The 27,019-nt window shown below is 46.1% G+C and overlaps 1 protein-coding gene and 1 long non-coding RNA gene across 4 annotated transcripts in view; one reads left to right on the forward strand and one right to left on the reverse strand.

The window, feature by feature from the left end:
* Positions 1-8,844, reverse strand: part of TM6SF1 (transmembrane 6 superfamily member 1) — a 26,706-nt gene extending 17,862 nt beyond the window's left edge. For 2 of the 3 annotated variants that reach the window (XM_032622151.1, XM_032622154.1), the window contains exons 1-3: positions 8,711-8,844; positions 3,708-3,811; positions 1,452-1,549 (exon numbers count right to left, since the gene is read on the reverse strand). In XM_032622151.1, the coding sequence (XP_032478042.1) occupies positions 1,452-1,549; positions 3,708-3,811; positions 8,711-8,802 (294 nt within the window). In that variant the 5' untranslated portion in view covers positions 8,803-8,844. Of the gene's footprint in view, positions 1-1,451; positions 1,550-3,707; positions 3,812-8,710 lie in introns of those variants that run through there. The other variant, XM_032622153.1, reaches the window with a different exon arrangement.
* A 4,906-nt stretch (positions 8,845-13,750) lies between these two features.
* On the forward strand, positions 13,751-16,246 carry LOC116748389. The gene is made up of 3 exons (XR_004348271.1): positions 13,751-13,841; positions 14,280-14,319; positions 16,122-16,246. It is a non-coding gene; the product is annotated as an uncharacterized LOC116748389 (long non-coding RNA).
* Positions 16,247-27,019: the final 10,773 nt, after the last annotated feature.

Here is a 27,019-nt window from a genome sequence, read left to right on the forward strand (position 1 = left end):
TCAGCATCATCTGTGCACACGTGCGCCCCAGGCTGGCAGTGGGGAGACATATGCTGTTTCTCCTCTCTAAGCCTCCTTTTTTTTTTTTTCTTTTTTGGCTGTGCCGTGCAGCTTGTGGGATCTTAGCTCCCCGACCAGGGCTGGAACCCACGCCCCCAGCAGTGGAAGTGCAGTCCTAACCACTGTACCGCCAGGGAAGTCCCTTCTCTCTAAGCCTTTGCCCACACTGTCTCTTCTCCTTGGCATGCCCTCCACCCCCTAGTCTATCTGGAAAACGTTTATCATCCACTGCCACTGCCATTTTTAAAGAAGCCGAGGGCAGCGTCACCAACTCGCTGAGGCTCCCCCGAGTGCTCCCAGAGTCAGTTCTTCCTCAGCGCGCACTGTGCCTGGCGTGAGCCTCCGTCTCTGCGCCTAGGACCATGCCATCTCACTGCCACATTAGCTCCTGGAGGGAGAAAGCAGGTCTTGTGACCCCCACAGTCTGCTCACCGAACATCTGTGGAACCGCATTTCCCCTTTTGTCCTTCTCCGGTTGAATAACACCAGCGTTCTTCCAAAAGCAGGAATCAGGATGGCACCTCAGCCCTTACTCTCCCCATTGCCCCCAACTCATCCCCGAGACCTACTCATTCCAGCTGCCCAAGTTCTCTGAAGTCCGTCCGTCCTTCTCTACTGTCCATGCTTGGCCTCCGTCTGGGCCATCTTCATGCCCTTGCTGGCCCTGCAAAAGCCTCCTGACTGATGTCCCAGCTTATGACATCGACCCTTCCCGTCAAGCCCATCCTTCTCAGAGCTGACTGCACTGTTTGCTGACTTAACATCTTCCCTCACATGCGGGACAAAATCCAAACTCCCTTAGCTTGCACACAAAGCTCCCCATTGTTTGAAACACAGATGAAGACTACACTTCCAGCTCTGCTCCTTATTTCCTGTGTGACCTTAAGTACGTTACTTAACCTCTCTGGGGCTGGATTCATCACACCATAAAATAAGGAAAGAGGACTAGCTCCGTCAGGTGCCAGGTAGGTCTATCATGCTGTGATGAGGGGAGGAGTGCATGTTCATCCCCACAATCAAATGGCTTTATTAACTGCCTCAGTGTTTGGGGCTTTCTTAGAGAGTAGTGTATTAATAACAATAGATACACAGATACTGGATTCGTTTAAAGTAACCTCATTTATATTAAATACAAGTAAAGGGGAAAGGTGGTGGGTTGGGTGTGAGGAAGGAGCTGTAAGACCGAACACCGAGCAGAACTGCCTCCCATGACCCAATCCTAACTTTCTGCTTCATCTTCCACGTGACTAAGTGTCCTGTGTCTATGGCAGCAAATGAAATACCGTGTGTCATCCCTGCTTACACTAAACGAAAGGACTTCCATCTCGAGCAATGCTGTTGGGGTCGCAGACCCTTTAGTTCGAGGCTCGTACTCACTACCGACCCCGTACCTCTCTCAAGTAGTATGTCATGAAGCCATCAATGATCCCGTCCTGTTCCAGTCCTATGATGAGGTTCACCACGCTGGTAAATCCAAAAACTGCATACACTAGAGCAAAGAAAGCAGGAGTTCAAAAAGCCGTAGCTCAGGGGACGTTGCCTAAGAGCCTGGCGTTCACCAGTAATGATTTATTTTCATGTTTTCCAGAAGATACCGTGGACGTTGTCAATATGGACTAAAAGAACGTACCTCCTGTGCATGCAGCTGGATCTCTGCCCGTGTCGTGGAGCTGGGAGAGGACACCCCCCGACCCAGGGAGTAGCGAGTGACAAAGTCACCCACTGACTGTCCCAGAGGATTCTACCAGCCTGCCCCACCCATCCTCCACTTCCTACACGTGGCTGCCAGGGCCACATCTGCATCCCACCTGGGTAGCAGGAACAAAACCATTAACCAGTGGCCAAGGAAGCACAGAGGTGACCCCCAGGTTTAAAACATGGACTCAAAAGAGATCATTCATCTCAATGGTTACCAAGCAGTCTGCCTCACAGTGTGTCCAACGCACTTGCTTTATCCCACACTGGAGATCCGAAAGACAGACAGCGGCTGACGTGCAAGTGACAGTGGCTTTAAGAAGAAAGGCCAGTGATTTTTTTAAAAAATGGATACGAGATGGAACCGATGAATGTTAAAGAAGGAAAGCCGTAGCATCTTAGAGAATCTCACTAAGGTTGTGAGAATCTCCTCAATGGGCTGAAAACTACCAGCAACAAACAGCTTAGGAATAATACTTTTTAAACAGTGAGTGATCAAATTTAGTGTGTGGCAGTTTGTCAATAAAGCTGCACGTTCAAGTTGTAACAAATCGGTGTCAAACTATGTGATGGGCATGGATGGTAGAAAAATCTGATGATGAATATCCAAACAGCTGTGAAAAAAAGAAATGGAGAGGAGAGAGGGGAAGGTTAACTCACAGAGGAGGGAAGCTGGCCTTGCCCTGAGTCTGCGTTTACATCTTCCCCAGAAGGAGCAGAAGGCCCACGCGTGCCCAGCCCTGTAGACCCTGCCTCCCCGGGCCTCTGTGCAGGCCTCTGGTCCAGATCCCGCTGACAGCGATGAGCCATCAGGTGATCAGCCACTGCGTGTCTCCCAGGAGAGGAAGCCTTCAGCACATGCTCATTCGCTATTCTACCAACAATCGCCGGTGCCAACAGGAGTGTCAGACGCTGGGTCAGAGATGGCAAGGACATTCTCTGCCCTCCAGTCTGGCCCTGTGGCTGCAGTGACAGACATGAGGACAGAGGGCTGAGGGGGTAGGAGCAAGGGTCCTCCACCCTGAGGAGTTGGGAGAGACATGAGCGCAGCTAAGCGTGGGCTCCACGGAGTGTGGAGGGAGTCAGGGGAAGACGGCAGCAGGAGACCAGTCTGCAGAGGGGGGCAGAGGCCAGATCAAAGGCAGGTGGAGTGGGGCCTTGAACTCAGACAGGCCCAGCTCATCTCCTGACCGGCTGTCAGGTCTTAGGTAAGTTACATCATTTCTCTAAGCTTCAGCATTTTTTACATGCAAGTTGGGAGAAATTGTGCGGGTCAGTGCTGTCTCACTAACTGTGACCTTGACCACGTTTCTTAGCACCCTCTAAGCCAGATTCTTCATCTGTGCAGGGAGGACGTTTGTTGTGAGGATTAAATAAAATGATACTGCTAATGCGGTCAGAGTCACACCAGGCACACCACAGGTGCTCAATCAGTGGTGTTTTTATTCCTTTAACATACAAGCGTACTTGCCAGGCAGTGGTCTTAGTACTTTACAACTAGTATCTAATGTTGGTACCAACCCTCCATGGTAAGTATTGATACTATTATTTCCCTCATTACACAAATGTGCAAACTGAGGCTCCATACGGCTACGTTCCATGCCAGGTGGAGGGCGCTGCAAACAGCAAGCTGAAGGCAGGAAGCCAGAAAGGAGCTGGTAAAAGAGCCGAGGTCAGAGGTAAGAGCATGGCTGGGGACAGAGGAGAGGAATGGAAGGGTGTCCTGCCTGGCCCTGGCAGTGACCTTCCCTCCACCAGGCTCCCAGCTGCGACAGGGTGGGGTCCACAGCCTGGGAGAGACTTTAGCTTACAGGAGAACAAAAATACTCCCACCCTTCCCGCCACTTTACCAAGGGGCTCAGAGTATTCACAACCACAGAGGGAAAGAGACTAAGGCCCCAGTGTTGCACTCTTAAGTGGACACAAAGTGTTTCCCTCCCATGGAGACGTACCATAGAACAGTGGGTCCCGGGGTGGTTTCCTTTTGACCAGGACACGAGCCAACAGGGCTACCAGGAACAGGATGAGGGCAGCCACCCCTACAATTGTCCAGGAACTGCAACGACCAGAACAGGGAGGTGGTCACTTATCAAAATAAACACACTGGTGTATGGAATTCCCTGGCTATTGAATGCATTCTCTTGCAGCTCTGCCTCTGCCTATCCCTCAAGCACTGTGGAGTTCATGAAGTTTATCCGCAGCACTTGGGCCCCTCTGGGCTGCCCCTGAGACTTTCAGGGACCAAAGGTACTAGGTCCTCACTCTCCTGTCATCCTGCCCACCTGGGTGAACCATGTGTCCAAGCGCCCTCTGCTGCTGTCCCGCTGCCTCTGTCCACCTGCTCCTCCAAGCCCTCTTCCCAGTGTCTGACAGGTCTAACCACTGAATCTGCCTCCTCTCTCAGGGCCAGCTGGAAACCCTCAGACCGAGCTCCAGGGAACACACAGGAGTCACAGCTACATACACCTTCTCGGTGGACAAGCCACAGGCTGTGTGTATAATCAAAGGGGCCAGAGGACGAGGCCAATCCAAGGAGGGAAGAGCCTAGGCCGGGCCTAAAGCCAGAATGATGCCAGCACCCCAACACCCAGGAAGCGAAGCCAGCATGCAACCCCATGCCCAGGAAGCCAGGGTGAGGCTAGGTTGGGCACAGCCCCTGGTCTTTCTCCTGGGAAAGGGCATGGCACCAAGGAGACTGGGGAACAAAGCCCCTCCTCAGCAGGACAGCACTAGGGCACGAGACTTGGTGGAGTTAGCAGTCAAGGGACCTGGAGTCTAGTACCTACTCTGCCACTCCCTGTGTGACCTTAGGAACATCATGTCATTTCATCATCTGTTTTTTAATTCATTAAAAAATATATTGAGGGAAAATGCCTTGCACACCCCTATGTGCCAGGCACTGTGGATGAAAAAGAGATCCCTGTCTACATGGGGGGAACCTATCTCAATAGGCTCTGAGCTTCCTCACCCAGAAGGCTACCTCCAGTCCTAAGAGATGTTCTCTCTCTCACTCCTCCACACCAACAAGGCATCCAGTTCTAGACAAAGCACCACCTGGCCCACTTCCATGGCCTGCTACACTCCTCAGTAGCCCTTGAGAGAGGCTACAAGCACCACTCCTTAGCCAAGAGCCCTCCACACCATCACAGAGGATTTCTGGATAACGTTTGCCACATGCCCTGGGACTTCTGGAAAGTATCCTTCACAGCCCACCAATACCTACTAATATCTGAGGGATGAACTTATGCTGAAGTTCACTCCACACACCTACAGCTGGAATGGGTGCTAGGCACCAGTCAGAAATCTGCCCCTAATGTCAGAGAGGTCAGTCAGGAAGTGATCCAACTCCTTGCAGGTAGATGGACCCCAAGGAGACTGGCCCCAGGTCCAGGAAAGCTGTGTCCCCAGCACCTGGCCCCAGGACCCACTTAAGAGTAAAGGAGTGGGCTCTGGGCATCAGCAGCGCCCAGATTTCCAAATGCCACCCTAGACCTACAGAATCAGAATACTTCAGGGGTGGGGTATGGGAACGTGCAACCTTTTCCAAGAAACCTGGATGAGTATGCACAGAAAGTCTGCCTCGGGACCTATTTTAAGGTGTTCAGGAATTGATGGATGAATGAGGGAGGGAAGGAAAGGGAGAGGAAGAAAGGAAGGAGAAATGGGATGGATGGATGGGTGGATGGATGGTAGATGGATGGACAGATGGATGGTAGATGGATGGATAGTTGGATGGATGACAGACGATGGGTGGTGGGTGGAGGAATGGATGATGGATGGTGAATGGATGAATGGATGGACGGACGGATGGACGATGGACGGTGGATGGATGGGTGGATGGACGGATGGTGAATGGATGACATAGTTCTATGACAAGAATGAGGATGACCATGTCAGTGACCAGGTAAGAAACTGAAATAGGAGGTTTCTAGTGGTACACATCAGTGGATGCTCCAGGCTCCTCCTGTAGGGATGAGACAGAGGAGGAGAGGACGGAAGAGGAAGCTAATGTGGGTCAGGAACATGATGCTGGGCTGAAGCATCCGGTGAAGAGGGAAGAGGATAGGTGTGTGATGTAAGCTGACAGACATTTTAATCACAGCCTGAGACAGGTAGTGGCCAGGAGACAACTCCCATCCCTGCTCCTGCCAAGGACCTAGGCTCGCAGCCAGCACTGTCACACAGCTGGTGCTCTTCTGGACTATGAGAGAGCAGTGTGAACTGGTTCACGGTGTCCTCTCACACTCTCCACCTCTGGGGGAGGAGCAAAAAATGAAGAGAAACTGGGGCAACAGATCACCTGTGTCTCCCAGTGACAGCCAAGTGCAGGGCCTGCTCAGAACAGGGAGAAATGGATCCAGCAGGGGCTCGGGGTGTGGGGGGAGGGTTAAGGGCTGCCACTAACCCAAGGGTGGAAATGTTGTTAGTCTTGGAATGTGTGTGTGTTTTGGGATGGGGAGCGGGGAGTTACTGATGCCCTTCCATGAACAGACAGCTACTGAGCGGGGTCATGTATGGGTGAGTATGAGCAGAGTGTTTGTGTGTGCGTGTGTGTGTTTGTGTGTGACAGAGAGAGAGATCCCACCCTTTTCTGACTCCTCGACTTAATCTGATTTTTCTGTTTTTCAGGCTTTTGTAAAAGGTCTGGTGGGAAGGAAGCTTCAACTAAGTCAACTAATGCAAACTTAACGGGATGCCCACTAGGCACGAGGCCCCGTGCTGGGCAGGACAATACTAAGGGGAGCTATGGCCTGAGAAGGTAAGTTCTGACCACAGGAAAGTAACTCTTGTGGGAAGAGCACAACCCAGCCAGGCTCAGAGGAGGGAGAGATCACATCTGCTTGGAGGGACCTGGAAGAGGAAGAGGTGGCATTTTCCTCTGGGCCATAAAGCCCAGGTGTGGCTTCAACAGTCAGCTACAGGGAGGAAGGCATCCCCGTCAGAGGGAACAGTGTGAGCAATGGCGAGGAGGTGGGAAAGTTAAGGAGTGTCCTAGGGGCACAGAACAGTCCCGTGTGGCTGAAGCACCAGCACAGTGGGCTGGGCTGGTGGGCTGAGGCAGAAATGCACAGGGCACTGGGGTGGGAAGGGGACCTCCTGTGGGAGGCTTTGCCATGGGCTGGGCCAGAGAGGGCCAGTGCCAGGGGAACAGGAAGGAGGAAACATGCTAGCCCAACCCCGGGGAATTAGGGGGAAGGAGACAGTGGGAGGGCTGGAGGGAAGGAGTGGAGAAAGAAGAGGGAGGAATCAAAGGCTACTGGGATTTTAACCTGCAGGAGGACAGGAAGAATGGTTGGAACCAATTATTCCAAACTCTGCAGGGCTTAGCAATGTGCTCAACAATACACAGCAATACATAATTCACCATGTGTTCAGTAAATGCCATCACCATCCTCCCAGTGGCTGAGGCCAAAATCTCAGTCATCCTCAGATCCTCTCCATGCCATGTGATCCTTCAACAAGCTGCACTGCCCTCCCTCCCAAATATCCCAGCACCCAGCCACATCCCTCACCCTGTACTGCTCCCTGTTCCCCTACCTGGAAAGCTCTGTCCCCAGATCTTCCTGTGGCCACCTCCTGCAGCTCAAGTCACCTCCTCCAAGAAGCCTTCCCTGACCACCAGTCCCCCCCATCACTCTCATGTCACCCCATTTTCTGTGCTGATGTCTATCTCAACACATGCCTCCCCAATCTCTTGTGGTTTGTTCATAGCTATTTCCCCAGCACATGGAACAGTGCCAAACATAGAATATGTACTCAATAAATATTTGCTGAACTGCCCATAATGCCATTTTAGGAGGGCAGGGTCCTCCATGCACTATCTTCACAGACATGTGACATTCACTGCCCAGAGATGCTTCTTCCAGGAGTTGTGCCCCAAGACTGGGTCAGACCAAGGGCTGTCACCACCCATGCCTAGGGAGCACTCAGTATGGATGGGTGCCATCTGGATAAGGCTGTCAGCAAGTGGTGGCCCCAGGAACAAGAGAGGAGCAAGTCACCACCCTGTGGGCAGACACTTCTCTACAGCCTGCAGGTCTGAAGGGGGTCTGCAGCATACAGACTGATGCAATTTCCTTAGCACCAACTGCTGTGGGAAACATAACAGGTGTACTTCCTCTTCCGCGCAGATAGCAAGAAACATCAGCAGGCCCAGGGGTCTGTCTGGCACCATTCCCACTGCTGGAGCAGGCTGGCTGCTGACTGGTGCCCATTGCTTGGCCAGGGATCCCTCACAGAGGAGAGGCAGGGCTTTGAACCAAATCCATATGCGGCCTCCTTCAGCCCCACCCATTTCCTTAGCATGGAACTGCCCTGCCTCTCTGCCTCGCTGCCCATCCTACACAACACTGCGCCCTTACGGCTTTTTGGATCCCGACAATAGGATGCAAATATACGCCATTTGACAGACAGGAGAACTGAGGCCGGGCCCCACGGTTAGTTCCAAAGCCAGGCCTAGAACCCAGGTCTTTGTCTGTTCGTTCTGGGCTATTTCTGCTAGTCATTCACAACAGTTTCTAAAATTAATACGAAATGACAAGTATGCGTGTGTGCATACATGGAAACGTTCCTGAGAAATGCGAAACGAACAAGGCACAGCCTGAGATAAGACCAAGCTCCCAAGTTGTCGGTGTGTGTACCGCCCCACCCCTGCCCCTGGGCACTTGAAGGTTAGGGGCATTGCCTTATTGACCTCTGTAACCCCGGATACCTGGCACGGGGCGGGCACAGAGCGGACGCCCAGCACTTGCCCCCAGAATTGCGCCGAATGTCAGGGATGCCAGCCTAAGCGAGGACCCCGGCCCGCACGACTCCGGGCGCCTCCCCTCCTCCGGCCGCCCGCGGGGAGCCCTGGAGGCCGGCGAACCGCTGCCCTGCAGTTTGCGGCTCGGCCCCCTCTGAAAAGTTGCTGGGGCTCCTGACGCGCCGACCCCCGCCGCGCGCACCCACTCACTCGTGCTGGGCCGCCAGGTGGTTGAAGACGTAGGTGACCGGGATGGCCGAGAGGGACAGCACGAAGACCCCTGTGGCCGCCGAGGCACTCATCGCCACCGCCGCCGCGCCGCTTGCCCTTCACCGCATCCCGCGCGGGCGCCCCGCCCCAGCTTCCGGCTGCGCCCGCGCCCCTCGGCCGCGCCCTTCAAGGCGCCCCGCCCAGCGCGCCCCCCGCGCTGCGCCCTCTGCAGCGCCCCCACGGCTCTCCCGCCCGCAGCCTCCTGGTAAGCAGGGCAGGTGCACAGGCCCGGGAGGCCCCCTGCCGTCCTCCCGCCCAGGGCTGCTGGGGCTCCACCGCGAGCGCCGGGCGGCGCCGAGGAGCGGCGACAGCCCCCTGACCGGGGACAGGTGTCCCCGGAGGCGCGCGCTCTGCGGGAAGGTGGCGGACCAGGAGGTGGGCGCGGGGCCCCGGTCCTGGGCGCAGCCGGGAGCTTGTCATCGACGAGAGAGGCTCTGAAGAGTGTCTGGGCCGAACTGCGGGCAGGCAGAGGGTGGAGCCAGAACCGGGGGTGTCAGAGCGGGAAGAGCCCGCGAGATCATCCACGTGGGGAACACTCGGGCCGGGGATAGGAAGGGATAAATGATCCCGAAACCTTGGAACCTCTCCACCGGAGCAGCCAACAACCGGCAGTGAGCAGTGCTCCTACGCCGAGTCCGAATTCCGGTTTAAACCCCGTCTGCTCACTCACCAGATGTCGACCTCGGTCAAGTACTTAACCTCTCTGTGTCTTTTCCCTTCTCTACCAAATGGGAATAACCCACGTCAGTGTGATTGTGGGATTCACTGAGTTAATAGGCATGAAGTGCGTGCCCAGTACTAATCAGTACACTGCTATCACCTGCAATTCCCCTTTTTACTTGGAGCTGACACTCCGAGGAATACGATGATTTAAGAGACTAGAACGCTATTCATTTCTCTTACAGGTAGCGTTCCTGGAAGCCAGCTTACCACCAGACAGCCTGCCCTAGGCCATACAGAGTACAAGGAAGCCAAGGACTCTGCCCTCACACTGCTGTCAGACAGACAGACGCCCACTCGTTACAGAGAATAATGCGGGCCAAGTCTGCCCTGGCTGCTTGACTTTGCTGTGGGGCGGCCTCAGACAGCCCCTGGGACAGAGCCTGGAGTCCTCTACTGGCTGGGAAAGGGAAGGGAAGTGAGTTTCAGACAGAGGACAGCTCAAGCAACCAAGGGAAGCACATGTACTTAGTGACCTTACACCTGCTAACAAGCTGAAGACACCAGCAGCTCGTTTTAGAGGTGAGAGAAAAGAGTGGCAAAGAGGCTCTGAGCTGCCCCAGGGCCACTCAACTTTTCAAAAGCCAGCTTTCCCAATCCCCTATCCCAGCGCTTCTTGGAGGCTTCTCAAACTCTGAAGACATAATGATAAAGCCTTGGCCCAAACTGTGACACATCCAAAGCTTCCCCAAGTGATGTCCTTACCTGTGACCTGGACATCATCCCCTTCCACAGCTACTCCTAACCTTTACCAGCTCCTTAAACTCTTTCCTCCTCCCCGAGGACAAATACCTCGTCGGAGACCCCTTCTCTCCTCCCAGCCAGTCTCCCAGGCCAGCCCAACCCCTCCATCACCAGCCAAACCTTGCCGACTCAATCTTGCCTTCTCTCTTATACCGTGAACCCCTCTAGCCACGCTGGGTCCTTCCCCTCAACCTAGACACATGCTCGTGTATGATCCAGTTTAGAAAACTGCTCCCTGGACCTGTGTGTCCTCTCCATTTGCCATCTTCTCTCTTTCCTTTCCCATCCATGCTGGGTTGTTGTTGTTGTTGTTTTTATCCCTTTTAAAACTTTTTTTTAACATCTTTATTGGAGTATAATTGCTTTACAATGGTGTGTTAGTTTCTGCTTTATAACAAAGTGAATCAGCTATGCATATACATATATCCCCACATCTCCCTCCCTCTTGCGTCTCCCTCCCACCCTCCCTATCCCACCCCTCTAGGTGGTCACAAAGCACTGAGCTGATCTCCCTGTGCTATGTGGCTGCTTCCCACCATCTATCCATTTTACATTTGGTAGTGTATATATGTCCATGCCACTCTCTCACTTCGTCCCATCCATGCTGGGTTTTAATGACCATGTCTGTGCTAATAGATCCCATTTTATCATTCCTAGCACTGATGTCTCCCTTCAGCGCTGCTCCCTGGCATTCCACAGACACCTCACCCTCAACATGGCCAAAATGGAATTCCTTGTCTGCCACAAGACCACTCCAGCTTTATCTCATCTGGTGGCACCACCATTCATCTGGTGATCCAGAAAACTGGCAGTCCGCATCGGTTCTGGCCAATCCCAAACTCCTATGATTACCACAGTCCTCCTGTTACTTCCCAAATATCTCTCAAGTCTGTCTCCCTATCTGTACCATTGCTGTCTCAGTTCAGGTCTCTACTATCTTCCATGTACCAGCCTCCTCCCCTGTCTCCCTGCCTCTGACCTCACCTGCTCTAGAAGACCTTACCTGGCCGCCCTCCTGTGCCTCCTCCACCCTCTCTATCAAGTACCCTGCTTTGCTTTCTTCATAGTACTTTACTTATACTGTCCAAAATCATCTTGTTTACACGTCTGCTTCCTGTTCTGTGTCCCTCGCTCCATTATGATATAAGCTCCCTGAGGTCAGGAACCTTATCTATCTTGTTTACCATTCTATTTCCATCACCTAGACTAACACCTGTATGGAGCAGGTACTCGAGAAACATTTGTTCACAGAATGAACGCTCTAGATCATCATAGTCTGACGGAAATATAATGCAAGCCACAAATGTGAACCGCATGTGTAGTTTTAAATTTTCTAGTAACCACATTAGAAAAGTAAAAAGACAGAGGTGAAATTAATTTTAATAATATATTTTATTTAACACGATATGTCCAAAAGATGATCATTTCAATGGTCATCAATGTCAAAGGTGTTAATGGGAAACTTTACATCCTTTTTTTTTTTAATACTAAGGCTTTGCAATTTTGTGTGTATTTTACAGTATAACTCATTTCAGGCTAGTCACATTTCAAGTGCTTAATAGCTACCTGTGGCCAGTGGCTTCTGTATTGGACTTCACAGTTCTATATGTATTCCTCCTATCTTATCAAGCTGGCTTCGGTTATGCTCTCTGCTACTTTAGGAATGGGTGTGACAATTAAATCACTAACAAGAGGACTCAAACATCCTCAGAGAGTCTACCATGTTTCCAGCATTGTTCTAAGAAGTGGTCACACAAAGATGAATCACAAACACATTTCGCCCAAAAAGACCACAGTCTAGTGTGGGAAAAACACATGTAAACAATTAGCATGCAAGGTGATAAAAGATTTATGTACAAATTGCTGTAGGAATCACCAATCTTGTCTGAAGGAGTCAAGAAAAGCTTCAGAGAGGAGTTGAGGCTTTAGACCAGCCTTGCAGAACAAGTAGAAGCTGGATAAGCAGGCAAGGACTAGTGGGGTTTTCCAGAAAATGGAAACAACACATGTGAAAGCCAGAAATGTAAGAGAGAGCATGTCAGTCAATGAACTTCAAGCTGTTTGCTCTGGTTGGAAACACTCGTGCATGAGGGGGGCTGGTGGGAAGTGGCAATGGAGAGGTGATCGGGGATTCAGTCTCAGAAAACCTCAAGGGCAGGGAGCATTTAAGATTTATGAGTAGGAGGAGAGGCTGACTTAATCAGAGTCACTTTTTTGGAGGAGGGGAGCCCTGCCACAAGGCTTGTGGGATCTTTGTTCCCTGACCAGGGATTGAACCCTGGGCTGCGGCAGTGAAAGCACGGAGTCCGAACCACTGGCCTGCAGGGGAATTCCCCAGAGTAGCATCTTCAAAGATCTGCCTGGCAGCTGATGTGGACCGTGGTTTAGAAAGAGGAGAGGTAGGAGGCAGGAAGTCCAGGTGAGAGGCTTATCCTAGCAAGAGATGCTGAAGACCTGAACCAAAGTGATGGCAATGAGAGGGAAGAGGAGGGGGCAGATGTGAAAGATCTGCATAGGAATTGTAAGAGGAGAGAGCTGGGAGAAGGGGGCTTGAGGATGAGTTTGGCTTTGGATACGTTGGGTTTCCAGTACCCATGGGGCTCCCAGGAGGAGCCGTCCCATAGGCAGTTGGGGATACTGGTCTTTGGCACCAAGAGAAACACAGGCTGCAGATACAGATTTGAGGGTCACCAGCCAAGAGGTGTGGCTTAAAAATCAAGGAAATGAATTCAATGTCCAGGAAGAGGGTAGAGTCAAAGAGAATGGTAACAAAGGCCACCTGAGAGGGGCTGGTGAGCATTTCCATCAGCAGAGCAGCCCAAGGGCATCTGAACTCAGTGGCAGAAGCATCCAACATCCCATACCTGTGAGCTGCTCCCTAGGAGTCTGCCAGGGACCCAAGGGCCATGGCAAAGCTTTGGGGTACTTTGGTATGCATGTTGGAGATATTATTTTGTTGACAACAATTTGTCTTAATGCTGAAAATATGAGTGGTCAGAATGCTTGTAGTGGTGAAGAAACCCTCCGCAGGTTTCTGGGGAGGGCACAAACCCAGTGAATATAATCTCATTCTCCAGCACTGCAGTACTCTGTAAATTATAAAGGAATTCCATCAACATTATCCTATAATCTTCACAGCAGTTCTCTGAAGAGTATGGAGCCATTTATGGATGAAGACGCTGGGGCTCAAAGAGGTGAGGCAACTTGCCCAAGGTCAAAGGGCTAAGAAAGGGTGCGCTTAAATTCAGATTTGCTGACTTTAAGTCACTATACCCACGATGCCACAGCTGACCAGCAGCAAAGCACCACATCGGGCACCTTAGAAATGGTGGGTGGACACCCTACAAATTTGGCCAGTTGACTCATTGCTTTAGGAGGCTGAGTTCTGGAGTTCTGCTCTATGCAAATCAGTAATTATTAAGTTGCCCCTCCTCTTGAAAAAGGGTTGGGTATGACTTAAAATAAAAGGCATTCAGACAATAAATTTGTTTTTTGATTTTCGATTTTTGTTTTTTTAGGACTATCCATCTTGCAAGCCATGAAGGCTAATATTGTAGCTGTGAAATTTGACTCCAAGCTTCCTGGAAGCAAAAATAGACACACACAGGTCTGTACTCTGCCCATTCCGTGATGAGAAAGACAGTTTGGGGTGTATTGGTTCAAAAGAATTGACAAATCTGGAATTACACGGAAGGGGCCCTGACCGTGTCTGCTTCTGCCATGGAGGGGAAGTGAAAGCAAAACATCAGAGAACCTGGTCACATAGGAGCTAGGAACTAAGGAAGAATACTGCTGGGCAGGAACTGAGGGAGCACAGTGCGGCTGTTCTGGAAGAGTGTAGAAGTCAGCCCTGTGTTCACTCGTTAGTACCCAGCCCCAGTGGCGTCTTCCCCTTTCACATGCTTCAGTTTTCCACTATTTTTCTTCCTTCCTTTTTTTTTTCCTTTTTTTCCTTATTGAAGTATAGTTGATTTACAACATTGTGTTACTTTCAGGTGTACAGCATAGTGATTCAGTAATTTTTGCAGATTCTTTTCCATTACAGGTTATTACAAGATACCAGGTACATTTCCCTGTGCTATTCAGTAAGTGCTTGTTGCTTATCTATTTTATATATAGTAGTTTGTATCTGTTAATGCCATACCTCTAATTTGTCCCCTTCCCTCTTCCCTCTCCCCTTTTTTCCCCATTTTTTATCCTTCTGATAAAAGTTGTGATCGTGTTCTTTGGAAAGGCTGAACACTCTAGACAAACGTAAATGGGACAAACAGATTGCTCTGTGGGGTATATAGAGATAGGAAAAAAATGACCTGAGAGTGACCAGGGCAAGGGTACATATCTTAGTGGGTACATTACTAGGGTCTTGTCCCGAGAAGGGACCAGAGAGTGACCAGTCCACTCAAAGAAACATTAAGTTATCCTAAACACTAAGTCACATTAAACACAGGGTTTGTCTTTGGCTACAAGCGCCCTGACTGTCTTAATATGCTACAATGATTAACATGGATATTTTTGGGTAGTGCCAGGCATAGAGCAGGTGCTCAATAAATGCTAACTGAAGGGAGAGGTAAAGTTAGTATGTAAAATGTTTGTCAAAAAGTCTTGTGCAGTTGCTAGATGAGATCTGCACCATTGCCCTGGGTTTCCTAGCAATCAAAGCAAAGAGGGAAACATAATGTTATAACAGTCACAGTGTCCGTAAGATAAAAACAGATTATAGGCTCAGAAGATCTCTCTCATGGCTCCTCTTAAAGGGAACACCATGTCATATAGTATGTCCTCGCAACATTCCTACAATAAATATAGAAATCTAATTCTGAACAGTTGTCTCTCAGTATGTCTTCAGTGCAGGTGGCTGGCATATTGCCAAGAGTCACTCAGTGCAAAGGAGCCAAAATAATTCCTCACAGATAAGCAGCCCTCAGAAGGTTTGGTTTGGTTCGGTGATAAATTTTACGATATCTGGGGGCAGAGGCGGAAATACCTTCCCAGCAAGCACACCACCACTTCCAGTCCAAGCCCAGAGCATCAATGGGTTTCATTGATCATTCACCAATGATCAATGAAACCTTCTCCCATGGAGACTGGACATCACCAATAGGCTTCTTCTCACTTGCCAACTTAAATCGATCTGCCAGCTCTGATCAAAGGGTATTCATGAATATCCTTCAGGCGATGTTCTGTGAATATTATTTCATATAGTAACATCTTAATACAAATGAAGCAACAGAGAGTTTGAAATTACAGTGGCTGGCAAGAGAGAAGAAACATTCTGAGTGGATAAGTAAGGACAGAGCATTATGGTTTGACAGACAAACAAATGGAGGGTAGTTTGACACTCTTGCATGAAAAGGATGAGCATGGGACAAACAAACCCGAGGTTGCTGCATTGTTCAGACCCTCCTGAGGTATAACAAAAAAGACCTCACATGTCAGGGTTTGGGTTAGACAGAACCCATTGGAGGGGAGGTTGAGGGACTTCCTTGACATTTACTTTTCCCCTCTAGATACCTTTTCAACCTCTGATTCAAGAGTTAAAGTAAAAGTAGTTAACATAAGAATAGTTAACATAATTAACTGGCCAATAAATACATTTTTAAAGAACACTAAGCAATACAGTGCTTGAAATAGGAAAGAGTACTCCTAGTAGACCTGAAATCTGAAGGATGCATAGAAAATTGTGGTAGCTGTTACTTTGCTGGTGTCCCGAACCACACTTCTTAGTATTTGTGCCCTTTGTAGTTCCCTACCACACTGACTCTGGACTTGGCAGGTGGCTAGCTTGCTCTGGCCAATGGGACATTAGGAAGCATAATCTAAACAAAAGCTTATAAGAGCTTTTGCCCATTAGAGTCTGTCCTCTTATGGTGCTCTTTCTTGGAACCAGCCACCATGCTGTAAGGAGGCCCAAGCAGCCATGCGGAAAGGACAACACGGAGAAGAACCAAGGCCCCTGGCTGACAGCCCAAGCTGAGATCCCAGCCAGCAGCCAGCACCAAACATGAAAGAAGGTTAGTTTTGACCTCCCAGCCATCCCAACATCAACACCACATAAAGCAAAAGAGCTGCATGGTCAACCCACAGAAGCATGAAAAATGAGACATTTTTGATGCTTTAAGCCATTAAAGTTTGAGGTGGTTTGTTATGCAGTCATGGATAACGGACAAATAGGAAGCAGTAGTGGAGAAAGAACAGAGGCAATTTAAACCTGAGACACCAAAATTCTTCCCAAGGGAGATAAGGAGCAGGTCCAAGTTCAGAGTCAATAAATGCAGAGTAGGAGGGGTTTGGACGAGCATTGAGGAGCAGTATTGTGTACAGCTCAGATAGTCAGCCCTTCCTTCTCTCCTGGCACGAAAATGTAATAGGTGAAAGCAATGGCATTCTCCCTCATCATTAATCAAAAAACCTGCTCTCTAAAGAAAGAGGGAAATCTGTTTAGAAGACGTCTGAGGGGGCCAGTAGGAGGGCCTGAGAATTAAGCAGAACCCAGTTAGAAATTCTAAAGGGCTCTGCCCCCAGAATAAAACCCACTTGGACAACTGTGAGGGTCTCTAACTTGACTACTTCCCTCTTATCCTGGTACCCTAAAAAGGTGTCTATCTTCTGAAACCCCACATGCATAGAACTCTCAGACAATTCTGTCAGCCAGCGGGGAGGCCTGACAGGGACCAACAAATCTGCCAAGATGTTCAGGAAAGCTACCCACACTGCTTAACATAGACCTTTATTCATAACTATAAGCAGAAAACCAAGGTTGCTAAATATATTAGGAAAATCAGCAGCATGAAAGAGAAGGCCCAGGTTGAACCAATAGAAAAACTGACCTTGGCGGAAACAGAGACAATTTAAGAAAGAAGAGAGAACTTTATAAAAATTGCAATTAACATCCTCAGAAGCATTGCAGTTGAGAAATGGTCAGAAGTGGCTAACAGAAAGGAACAAAGAACAAGAAAAAGTTCTAGGAAATTAAAAATGGGATTGCAGTAGGGAAAATTCAATTCATGGGCTGAAATAATAATTTGGACACAGCTAAAGACCAAGCAGTTAATCTACAATCAAGGAATCTCACATAATATAGAGCAAGAAAAATAAAGAGGCAGAAAATATAAGAGCGTGGAGCAGGGACCCAAGAGGTCCTGCACCTGTCTTATTAGCAAAGAATGGAGAAAACAGAGGAGAGAAAATAGCAAAGAAGTAACAAAACAATATCTTCTTAAGCTCAAGAAATACACAAGTCTTCAAGACTGAAAAAGCCCACTGAACAAAATTAAAGAAAAAAGACTAAGCTCTCCCCACCAGCATTCCCAGAACCCTTTACACTGATCTACTCATTCCTTTTTCCCATAGCATATTTCACCTTCTGGCATACTATGTAATTTTCTTATCCATGCATAAGAAATATGCAGGTTATTTTCAGCCTGTCTCCCTTGCTAAATTGTCAGCTCCAGGAAGGCGGGAATCTTTGCCTGATTTGTTCATTGTCCTGTGAACCTAGCACCTTGAACAGTGCCTGGCCTTTAGCGGGCATCAGTAAATATTTGTTGAATTGAATTAAAATCTAGATAGACACATCCTGGTAAAATTTTATAATTGTACATGTAAACAGGAAATCCTAAAATCTTTGGGATTTCCTACTAAAGAACAAGACACAGAACTGTCATCTAACATTAACAACATTGAATCCTGGAAAACAGAGTAGTATCTTCACAGTTAGCAAGGAAACCAGTCTCGGACCTAGAATTCTAAACCCTGCCACACTGCCAGTAATTTGTGAAGGCAGTAATAAGGCATTTTCAGATACGCAAGAACATTTACTATCCATGCATCCTAGATGACAGATTATGCCAGTATATTTTCCAGCAAAATTTTTTTAAAAGTTCAAGAAAAGACAGCATGGAATACAAGAAACTGAAACCCCAAGGAAGTGAAAAAAGCCAGCAAGAAATCAAAAGAATTGATCACGTTGGGATGATTGAATGGATCTCCCTGGACCAACAATGTTTAAATGACATGAGGATTTACATTTATTAATATTCTCTGGCTCCAATCACACGAATTGTTTCTTTAGTGACTAATATTTACATGTCACAAAACTATGGTATTTAAAAGTTTTCTAGGGACTTCCCTGGTGGGGCAGTAGTTGAGACTCCACGCTTCCACTACAGAGAGCATGGGTTCCATCCTTGGTCGGGGAACTGAGATCCGTGGTGCAGCCAAAAAAAAAAAGTTTTCTATTTTTGAAATAACTGGAAAACAGTTACAAAACAAAATGTAAATATTGTAAACCTTTACCCTATAAGAATCACAGCTACAAAAATTGAGAGGGGCTGACAGAGAAGAAGGTGTTTCAAAGCCTTTTTTTTTTTTAAATAAAATTGAAATTGAAATCCCCTTCCCAGTCCCATTCCTCTCCCTCCATCTCTAGAAGTAATCACTACCCTGTAACTGGGGCATATCCAGTCTTTATTTATATATGTCTCTATACATGTAAACAATATATAGTTATTTTATAAAATTTACATAAATGATAATATTCTTACATATTTTTTTCACTTAACATTGAGTTTTTGAAATCCACTGATTTCTATACACTTGTTCATTCATTTTCACTGCTAGAGCATTCTACTGTATGACCATACCACAATTTATTTTTCATTCCTCCACTAATAGATCTCAGAATTGTTTTTAATTTTTCACTTCTAGAAACAATGCTGTAATGAACATCCTGTGATTCTCTCCTGTGCACACATCAAGAGTTTCTCCAGGTGGCAATACTTAAACACAAAACAGCCAGGTCAAGGTGTGCATGTTGTTTGGAGCTTCCTTACACTTGTTCAGTCCAGGGTCAGTTTCCTGCAAGTTTCTTCATTGACCTGATGAGCTTTGAAAGCAAAGGTCCTTCCCAAGAGTCGGTGAGCTTGGCTCTAATCCAGAAGTTCTCAAAGTTGTCTCCAGTCTACCCTCTGAGAAACACTGCCCTAATCCATGGCTGGAGACAGATAGTATCTTCAAATCCAAATCAGATGTCAGGAAAAGATGCAATTGATCATAAGAAGAATCAGATGGGAAAGGTCAATAATTTCCCCCAGAATGTTCTGGTAGAAGAAATTCAGATCTCAAACAATGGTATAGAATGGCTACAGTTTTACAAGGGAGAGCTTCCCCCACTACTCTGAGCTCAGGACATGACCTATGATCTTTGTCTTTAGACCCTTTTGTGGTGGGACATTTTTTGCTAGTTCACACTTTCATCACAGGTTATGTCTCCTTTAAAGGTCCCAGCTCTCTGCAGGATGTCAGTTTCAATGTTCTGCATCCAGTGAACTCAAAGCCAGGTCGCCTAGACTAGTGTAGACATAAAAAGCAGGTTTCCAGGTTATTGAAATGACAACCTCCCTGGAGCTGTAGGCACTGCATTTCTCACTGACTCCAGGTCCCAGACTTTAGTTTTAGCCTCTGGGAATTTCACTTACTTTCTTGCAGTCTAGGCTACATGTTTAAGTGCTCCTGTTATATTGTATCCAGCATTTAGGTGTTTTTATTTTATTTTTATTTATTTATTTGGCTGTGCTGGGTCTTTAGTTGTGGCATGCAGGATCTTCACTGCCACATGAGGGATCTTCACTTGTGGCATGTGGGATCTAGTTCCTTGACCAGGGATCGAACTCTGGCCCCCTGCATTGGGAGCGTAGTCTTAACTGCTGGACCACCAGGGAAGTCCTCCCATTTAGGTGTTTTTAAGTGGGAAAGTTTTCAGATTATCTAGTCCAGATAGTTCAGGACTTTAACTCAAAAAAATTAAACTCTCAAGCAAGAGGTGAAAATAAAAAGGCATTTTCAGAAATGCAAGGTCTCAAAAAATCTACATCCCTTGAGCCTTTTCTCAGAAAGCTACTGGAGAATGTGTTCCACTGATACAAGGGAGTATACAATGTAGAAGAAGATGTGGGATTCAGGAAACAGGAGCTCCAGCCCATGAACGGGGCTGAGGGATCCCCCAGGAAGATGGGGTGACAGCTGTGCAGGAGCAGGCCTGGAGAACAAGCAGTCCAGTTTAGGGCAGAAGGGAGGCAACTCCAGGAGAACTGTCTCTAGAAAAAGATGTAACTATTAGGTTACCTAGTATGTTTGAAGGTATTAAGATATGAAAAACTCCAGAGACTTTGAAGTAGTGAGAGGAAATAGAAAACTAAGCAAACGGCCTCATCTTCTATAGTAGAAAGTCAATAGATAACATCCAAACCTGAAAAAAATCAAGAAATTCCAGTGTAAACATGTTATTTAGAAATATGGGGCAAAAGCAGGCATTAGAAGATGTTGCCTTCAGGGGCAGAATTCAGAGATGGGGAAAAGAAGGGAAGGGGATTCTGGTTTTCATTTCAAGCCACATACATCTATTTTTATTAAACAGATGTATAACTTTGATAAAAATAAATCAGTAAATAAAATAAGTATGATGACATAATGCACAACATTAATATCATTTTTGAGCTTCACATCAAGATCCAAAACAGGTGTCTTTGCATAAGTATTCAAGAGATTAGTCAGTTTTCCAAAGGCAGTTCTTTTTTTTAAGGCCGCACTGCGAAGCATGTGGGATCTTAGTTCCCCGATCAGGGATTGAACCCTTGCCTCCTGCAGTGAAAGCGTGGAGTCCTAACCACTGGACTGCCAGGGAATTCCTCCAAAGGCAGTTCTTGGTCCTTTGATATTGAAATCACCTTCTTTGAAGAACTTAACACATTTTTATCCTTGTCTCTTATTTGCTTCATTTGTTAACTGGTTTTATAATCAAATTTTCATTTGTGAATAAGCCATTCTCCAACATCCCTTTAATCAACTTCATGAAATTCTGCAACCCCACAATCCTGGAAAGGATGACTGACTACTAAAAAAAGCCATTGACTCAATGGCAGAGGTAAACTCTGGCTAGTCCAGTGGGGACTGGTTTCATTATTGACTGGTTTGTTAGTGAATATGTTGGAAGGCTGTTGACTTCTGCTACTTTACATAAACTCAAACGGTGGGGTCTTGACTAATGAATACTCAGACAATAAGAATTCTGTTTACGGTAAAACTGACTGTCCCAACTGTCATATTCACTCCTCACTCATTGGTTCACCACCTGCTTGATGTCTAGTGTAGAAAGGAAATGACATATAGGCAGGAAGCAGAAAGGAGAAGTGGGAAGGAGTTACAGAATGAGGACTAAAGAAGCTGTATATTGGGCTTCCCTGGTGGCGCAGTGGTTGAGGGTCCGCCTGCCGATACGGGGGGATACGGGTTCGTGCCCCGGTCTGGGAAGATCCCACATGCCGCGGAGCGGCTGGGCCCGTGAGCCATGGCCACTGAGCCTGCGCACCCGGAGCCTGTGCGCCAGGAGCCTGTGCTCCGCAACGGGAGAGGCCACAACAGTGAGAGGCCCGCGTACCGCAAAAAAAAGAGAAGCTGTATGTTTTATAATCAGCCTCCAAGTACTGGAGAGCTCACTGAATTCCCTATCCAAACAATCACATTTAAAACATTCATTCAATACACATTTATTTATTGAATAAAGATGATGTACCACGTATTCTACTAGGCACTGTGGTTATAAAAAAGGAAAGTGTAAATAAGTGACCAACCCATTCATAGTCTACAGAGGACTCAGACCTATAAAAAAATGATCACAGTCACAGCTGTATTTGAGAAGGACAATAATAATAAAGATGAAAGTTGCCCCAGGGAAGGAATCATTAATTCAACCAAGGCGTCTCAGAGGAAGTAATCTCTGGAGGACCAAGGCAGAGAGGGCATTTCAGAAGGAAGCTACCTACCACATATGGAATGGAACGGAGGCTAAAATACCATAGCACGATCTAGGAAGTGCCAGCCTCCTTGGGGTACCCCCGGGGTAGACAAGTGAAATTTTTAAGATGGAGAGGGACATGTTCAGTTTGGCCATTTTAGAAGATTATTCTAATAGGTGTGCGGGGTTTGAGGTGAAGGGGAATGAAACAGGAGGCAAAGGGATAAGAGGAGCAGTAATCCAAGCAAGAAAAACGAAGGCGTCGGGCTTCCCTGGTGCTGCAGTGGTTGAGAATCCGCCTGCCAATGCAGGGGACATGGGTTCGAGCCCTGGTCCGGGAAGATCCCACATGCCATGGAGCAACAAAGCCTGTACGCCACAACTACTGAGTCTGTGCTCTAGAGCCCGCGAGCCACAACTACTGAGCCTGTGTGCCACAACTACTGAAGCCCGTGCGCCTGGAGCCTGTGCTCCCCAGCAAGAGAAGCCACCGCAATGAGAAGCCTGTGCACCACAACAAAGAGTAGCCCCCTCTTGCCGCAACTAGAGAAAGCCTGCATGCAGCAATGAAGAACCAACACAGCCCAAAACAAAAACAAACAAACAAATAAATAAATAAGAAAACAAAGGTTTCTTGAACTAGGGCAGCTACAGTGAGAGTAGAAAGGAGAGACTAGGAATAGAATCTACAGAGCTTGTTGATTAACAGGATGTGAGAGGCACGAAGCAGAGAAGAATTTAGGAGTGGCAGCTAGCTGGGGAGAAGGAAAGGGACAGGGGAACTCAGGGGACGAAGGTACACTGAGATATATGGAAACCTATCATGGTTTTTCTCAGAGGCCTGGAGACAGGGTCCTCCTTCCTTGTGCTTGTTGCTGCCCAAATAAAATCAAATTTTATAAACTGAGAAAGAAAGAACACAACTGTGTTGCATTCTGTATGTTGTGATCTGTTGAAACAAGAGGCTAAAATCAGACAGCCAGACATTCCTTCCACTTGAGTGCCAGGATTTCAGCTGGGTTTTTTAAGTTAGCAGCAATTAACACATAAGGATCTGAAGGAACTTCCGGCAAAGGAGATGTCAGCTCAGTTTGATGCATTTGTGGGACTCCAGGAGGAGATTTCTAGTAGACGTTTGGATATCTAAAACAAGTATTATGCTTATAAGAATGATCAGAGATGAAAACAAAGGTGTAGAAAGGAAATGACATTGAGAATCACCTGCATTAGCTGAAATCATGGGAACAGGAGAGATCATGCAGAAAATGTGGGTGGAGGGGGAAAAAAAGGGCGCCAAGAATGGCATCCTGAGTAAACCAACGGTTAAGGGTAGAGACAGAAGAGGAGCTCATCATGCAGGAAAATGAAAAGGAAAAGTTAGAAAGGTGAAAAATCATAAAAATATATCACAGACCCAGGCAAGGAGAGTGTCAAAGAGTTAGGAGTCAACCATCACACCCAGTGAAAATGGTCCAGTGGTTAGGACTTCGCCTTCCAATGCAGAGGGTGTGGGTTTGATCCCTGGCCGGGGAGATAAGATCCCACATGCCTCGTGGCCAAAAAACCAAAACATAAACCAGAAGCAATATTGTAACAAATACAATAAAGACTTTAAAAAATGGTCCACATCAAAAAAAATCTTAAAAAAATGAAATGACAAAGATTTAGCAGTTAGGAGATCTCCAGCAGCCTTAGAGGTGCTCAGAGGAGTGGTGGCCAAAGCCATCCTATTGTTGCTTGAGGAGTGGCCAGAAATAAGAAAGCAGAGTGAATACTGTGATAGGAAGGAAGAAGAAAGGGGGACACTTTGAGGCTGACACGGGGTTGAGGACCTCTTTCCTGTTAGGGGAAATATTTACATATTTGTGCATACCGGGAAAAGGTGCTGGTGGAAGAGGAGAGTTTGAAGTCACCAGAAAGAAAAGCAAGAGACAGAACAGCAGGATAGTAAGGGAATGAACTGAAGAGCAAAGGTGGAAAACTTAGCCTTGGGAAGAACGGAAATGTCCGAGGCGGATGGGAAAAGAATAAGCAGACCTACTTATAACTGGGTTGATCCAGTTTCTGTTGAAACTGAATTGGGAAATCAATAGAGATGGGCAAAGTTAAATGAAATGTGTTCATATAATAAGCCTGGTCTATATTTACTTTGCTGTAACCAGAGAGGCAGCCTATTCTAATGATGTGGACTCTGAAAACCAGCCTCCTGCTTTGAATTTCACTTCTGGCCATGACATGCTTTTTCATGGAAGGTCATATTTATATCGCTGCAGCAGAATCACAGCAACTGTGCTCAGTCTCCGTGGCTTATTTCAAAGATTCAAAATATGTGGGCCAGATAATTCCAGCTCTTCAATGTCCTTGGAGCCCTAATATTATTTTTATGAACACGACAACAGCCTTGATAACGTGGTGTAAACTGGACTAATTTTAGTTATTTATCTTATACTTGACTGCATCAAACTAATATGTGAGACCGCTAATAATAAAGTACAAATGGAGATTTAAAATAGATTAAAAAGGGGAAAATCACAACTGTGATAAAAATTTGAAAACTCTTCAGCCTCTACAGTAGTTATAGAAATGTAAATTTGAAAAATGAAGCACCATCTATTAAATAATCAAAAGCAAATCAAATTATTAAATCTATGTGGTGTAGACTTTAGCAGAATGGAAATTGCCAGGGAACATTTAAATTGGTTCAGTTCTTTGAATAATTGCCAATATGTATTGATCATTTACTCCACCTCAGGCACTGTTTTAATGAGTAGTCATGTAATCCTCACTTACCACTCTGAGGTAGATCATGTCACTGTTATAAATAAATCTCCATTTTCCAAATAAGGAAACTGGAGCACACCGTTAAATAAATTGTCCAAGCAGGTCATGAAGCAAGTAAGCGGCCAAGCTGTGATTCAAATGACCTAGACTGATTACAAAGCTCTTGCTCTTAACTAATATTCTATACCAGCAGGACCCCTTTACAATCCTTTTTTTTTTTTTTTTGCCATGCCCCGTGGCTTGTGAGATCCTAGTTCCCTGACCAGGGATTGAACCTGGGCCCTCGGCAGTGAAAGGCAGAGTCCTAGCCACTGGACCACCAGGGAATTCCCAACATTCTTAAAAACTATTGGGCCCTTCATGATAAGAACACTCAACAAACCCACAGCTAACATACTCAATAATAAAAGACTAAAGACCTTCCCCTAATATCAGGAACAAGACAAGGATGTCTACTTTCACCACTGCTGGTCAACAACACTATACAGGAAGTCCTAGCCAGCACCATTTGTCAAGAAAAAGAAATAAAGGAATCCAAATTGGAAAGGAAGAAGTAAAATTAACAGATAATATGATCCTGTATATAGAATATCTCAAAAAATACACACACAAAAAAACTGAGTTAATGAATTCAGCAAAGTTGGAGGATCTAAGATCAACACTCAGAAACCAGCTATATTTCTATATATTAGGAACAAGCAATCTGAAAATAAAATTTTTTTAAACAATTCCATTTGTAATAGCATCAAAAATAATAAAAACAGTTAGGAATAAATTTAGCCAAGTTGGTGCAAGACTTGTGCACTGAAAACTACAAAACATTGCTGAAAAAAAATAAAGATCTAAATAAATGGAAAGACGTTCTGGGATCATGGATTAAAAGACTTAATACCTTTAAGATGGCAATACTACCCATTACAATCTACACAGTCAATGTAATCCCTACAAAGATTCAAATGACTTTTTTTTTGTTTTTGCAGAAATTGACACACTGATTATAAAATTGATAAGGAATTGCAAGGGGCTCTGAATAGCCAAAACAACCTTGAAAAAGAAAAACAAAGTTGGAGGACTCACATTTCCCAATTTCAAAACTTACTATAAAGCTACAGGAATCAAGAGAGTGTGGTACTGGCATAGGGATAGATATATAAATAATTAGAATAGAATAGAGAGTCCAGAAATAAGTCCAAAAAATCTATGATTAATTGATTTTCAACAAAAGTGCCAAGACCATTCAATGGTGGAAAGAATAGTCATTTCAACAAATGGTGCTGGGACAACTGGATATCCACATGCAAAAGAATGAAGTTAGTACTCTACCTCATACCATATATAATAATTATTCAAAATGGATCATAGACCTAAATGTAAGAGCTAAAATTATAAAACTTTTTTTAATTGAAGAATATTTGATTTACAATGATACATAAAATTATAAAACTCTTATAAAAAAACATAGGGGTAAATCTTCATGCTTTGGATTTGGCAAGAGATTCTTAGAAATGACACCAAAAACATAAACAACAACAACAAAAAAACTAGGCAAATTGCTTTAATCAAAATTAAAAGCTTTTCGCACAGATGTAAAAAACAAACTAGTGGAGAGGAGAGAGGGGAAGGGGAAGGGCAAGTTAGGGGTAGGGAATTATAGCTATTATCTTGTAATAACATTTAATGAAGTATAATCTGTAAAAATACTGAATCACTATGCTGTATACCTGAAACTAACATAATATTGTAAATCAACTATACTTCAATAATAAATAAATAGGTAAACAAAATTTTAAACTTTTGTACATCAAAAGATACTACTAAGAAATCAACTATATTCCAATAAAAATTCATTTAAAACAATGCACTAACAAGAAAGTAAGAAGACAACTTGCAAAATGGGAGAAAATATTTATAAAACATATATCTGATAAAGGTCTAGTATCCAGAATATATAAAGAACTCTTAGAACCCTACAACAAAAAGACAACCCAGTTTAAAAACGAGCAAAGGGTTTGAATAGACATTTCTCCAAAGAGGATATACAAATGGCCAGTAAATATATGAAAAGCTGCTCATCATTAATCATTATGGAAATGCAAATCAATACTACAAATGAGATACCACTTCACACCCACTAGGATAACTACAATTTAAAAAAAAAAAGGAAAATAACAAGTGTTGAGGATGTGGAGAAATTGGAACCCTCGTACATTGCC

The sequence above is a fragment of the Phocoena sinus genome, chromosome 2 (genome assembly GCF_008692025.1).
Source record: "Phocoena sinus isolate mPhoSin1 chromosome 2, mPhoSin1.pri, whole genome shotgun sequence".
Taxonomy (NCBI): domain Eukaryota; kingdom Metazoa; phylum Chordata; class Mammalia; order Artiodactyla; family Phocoenidae; genus Phocoena; species Phocoena sinus.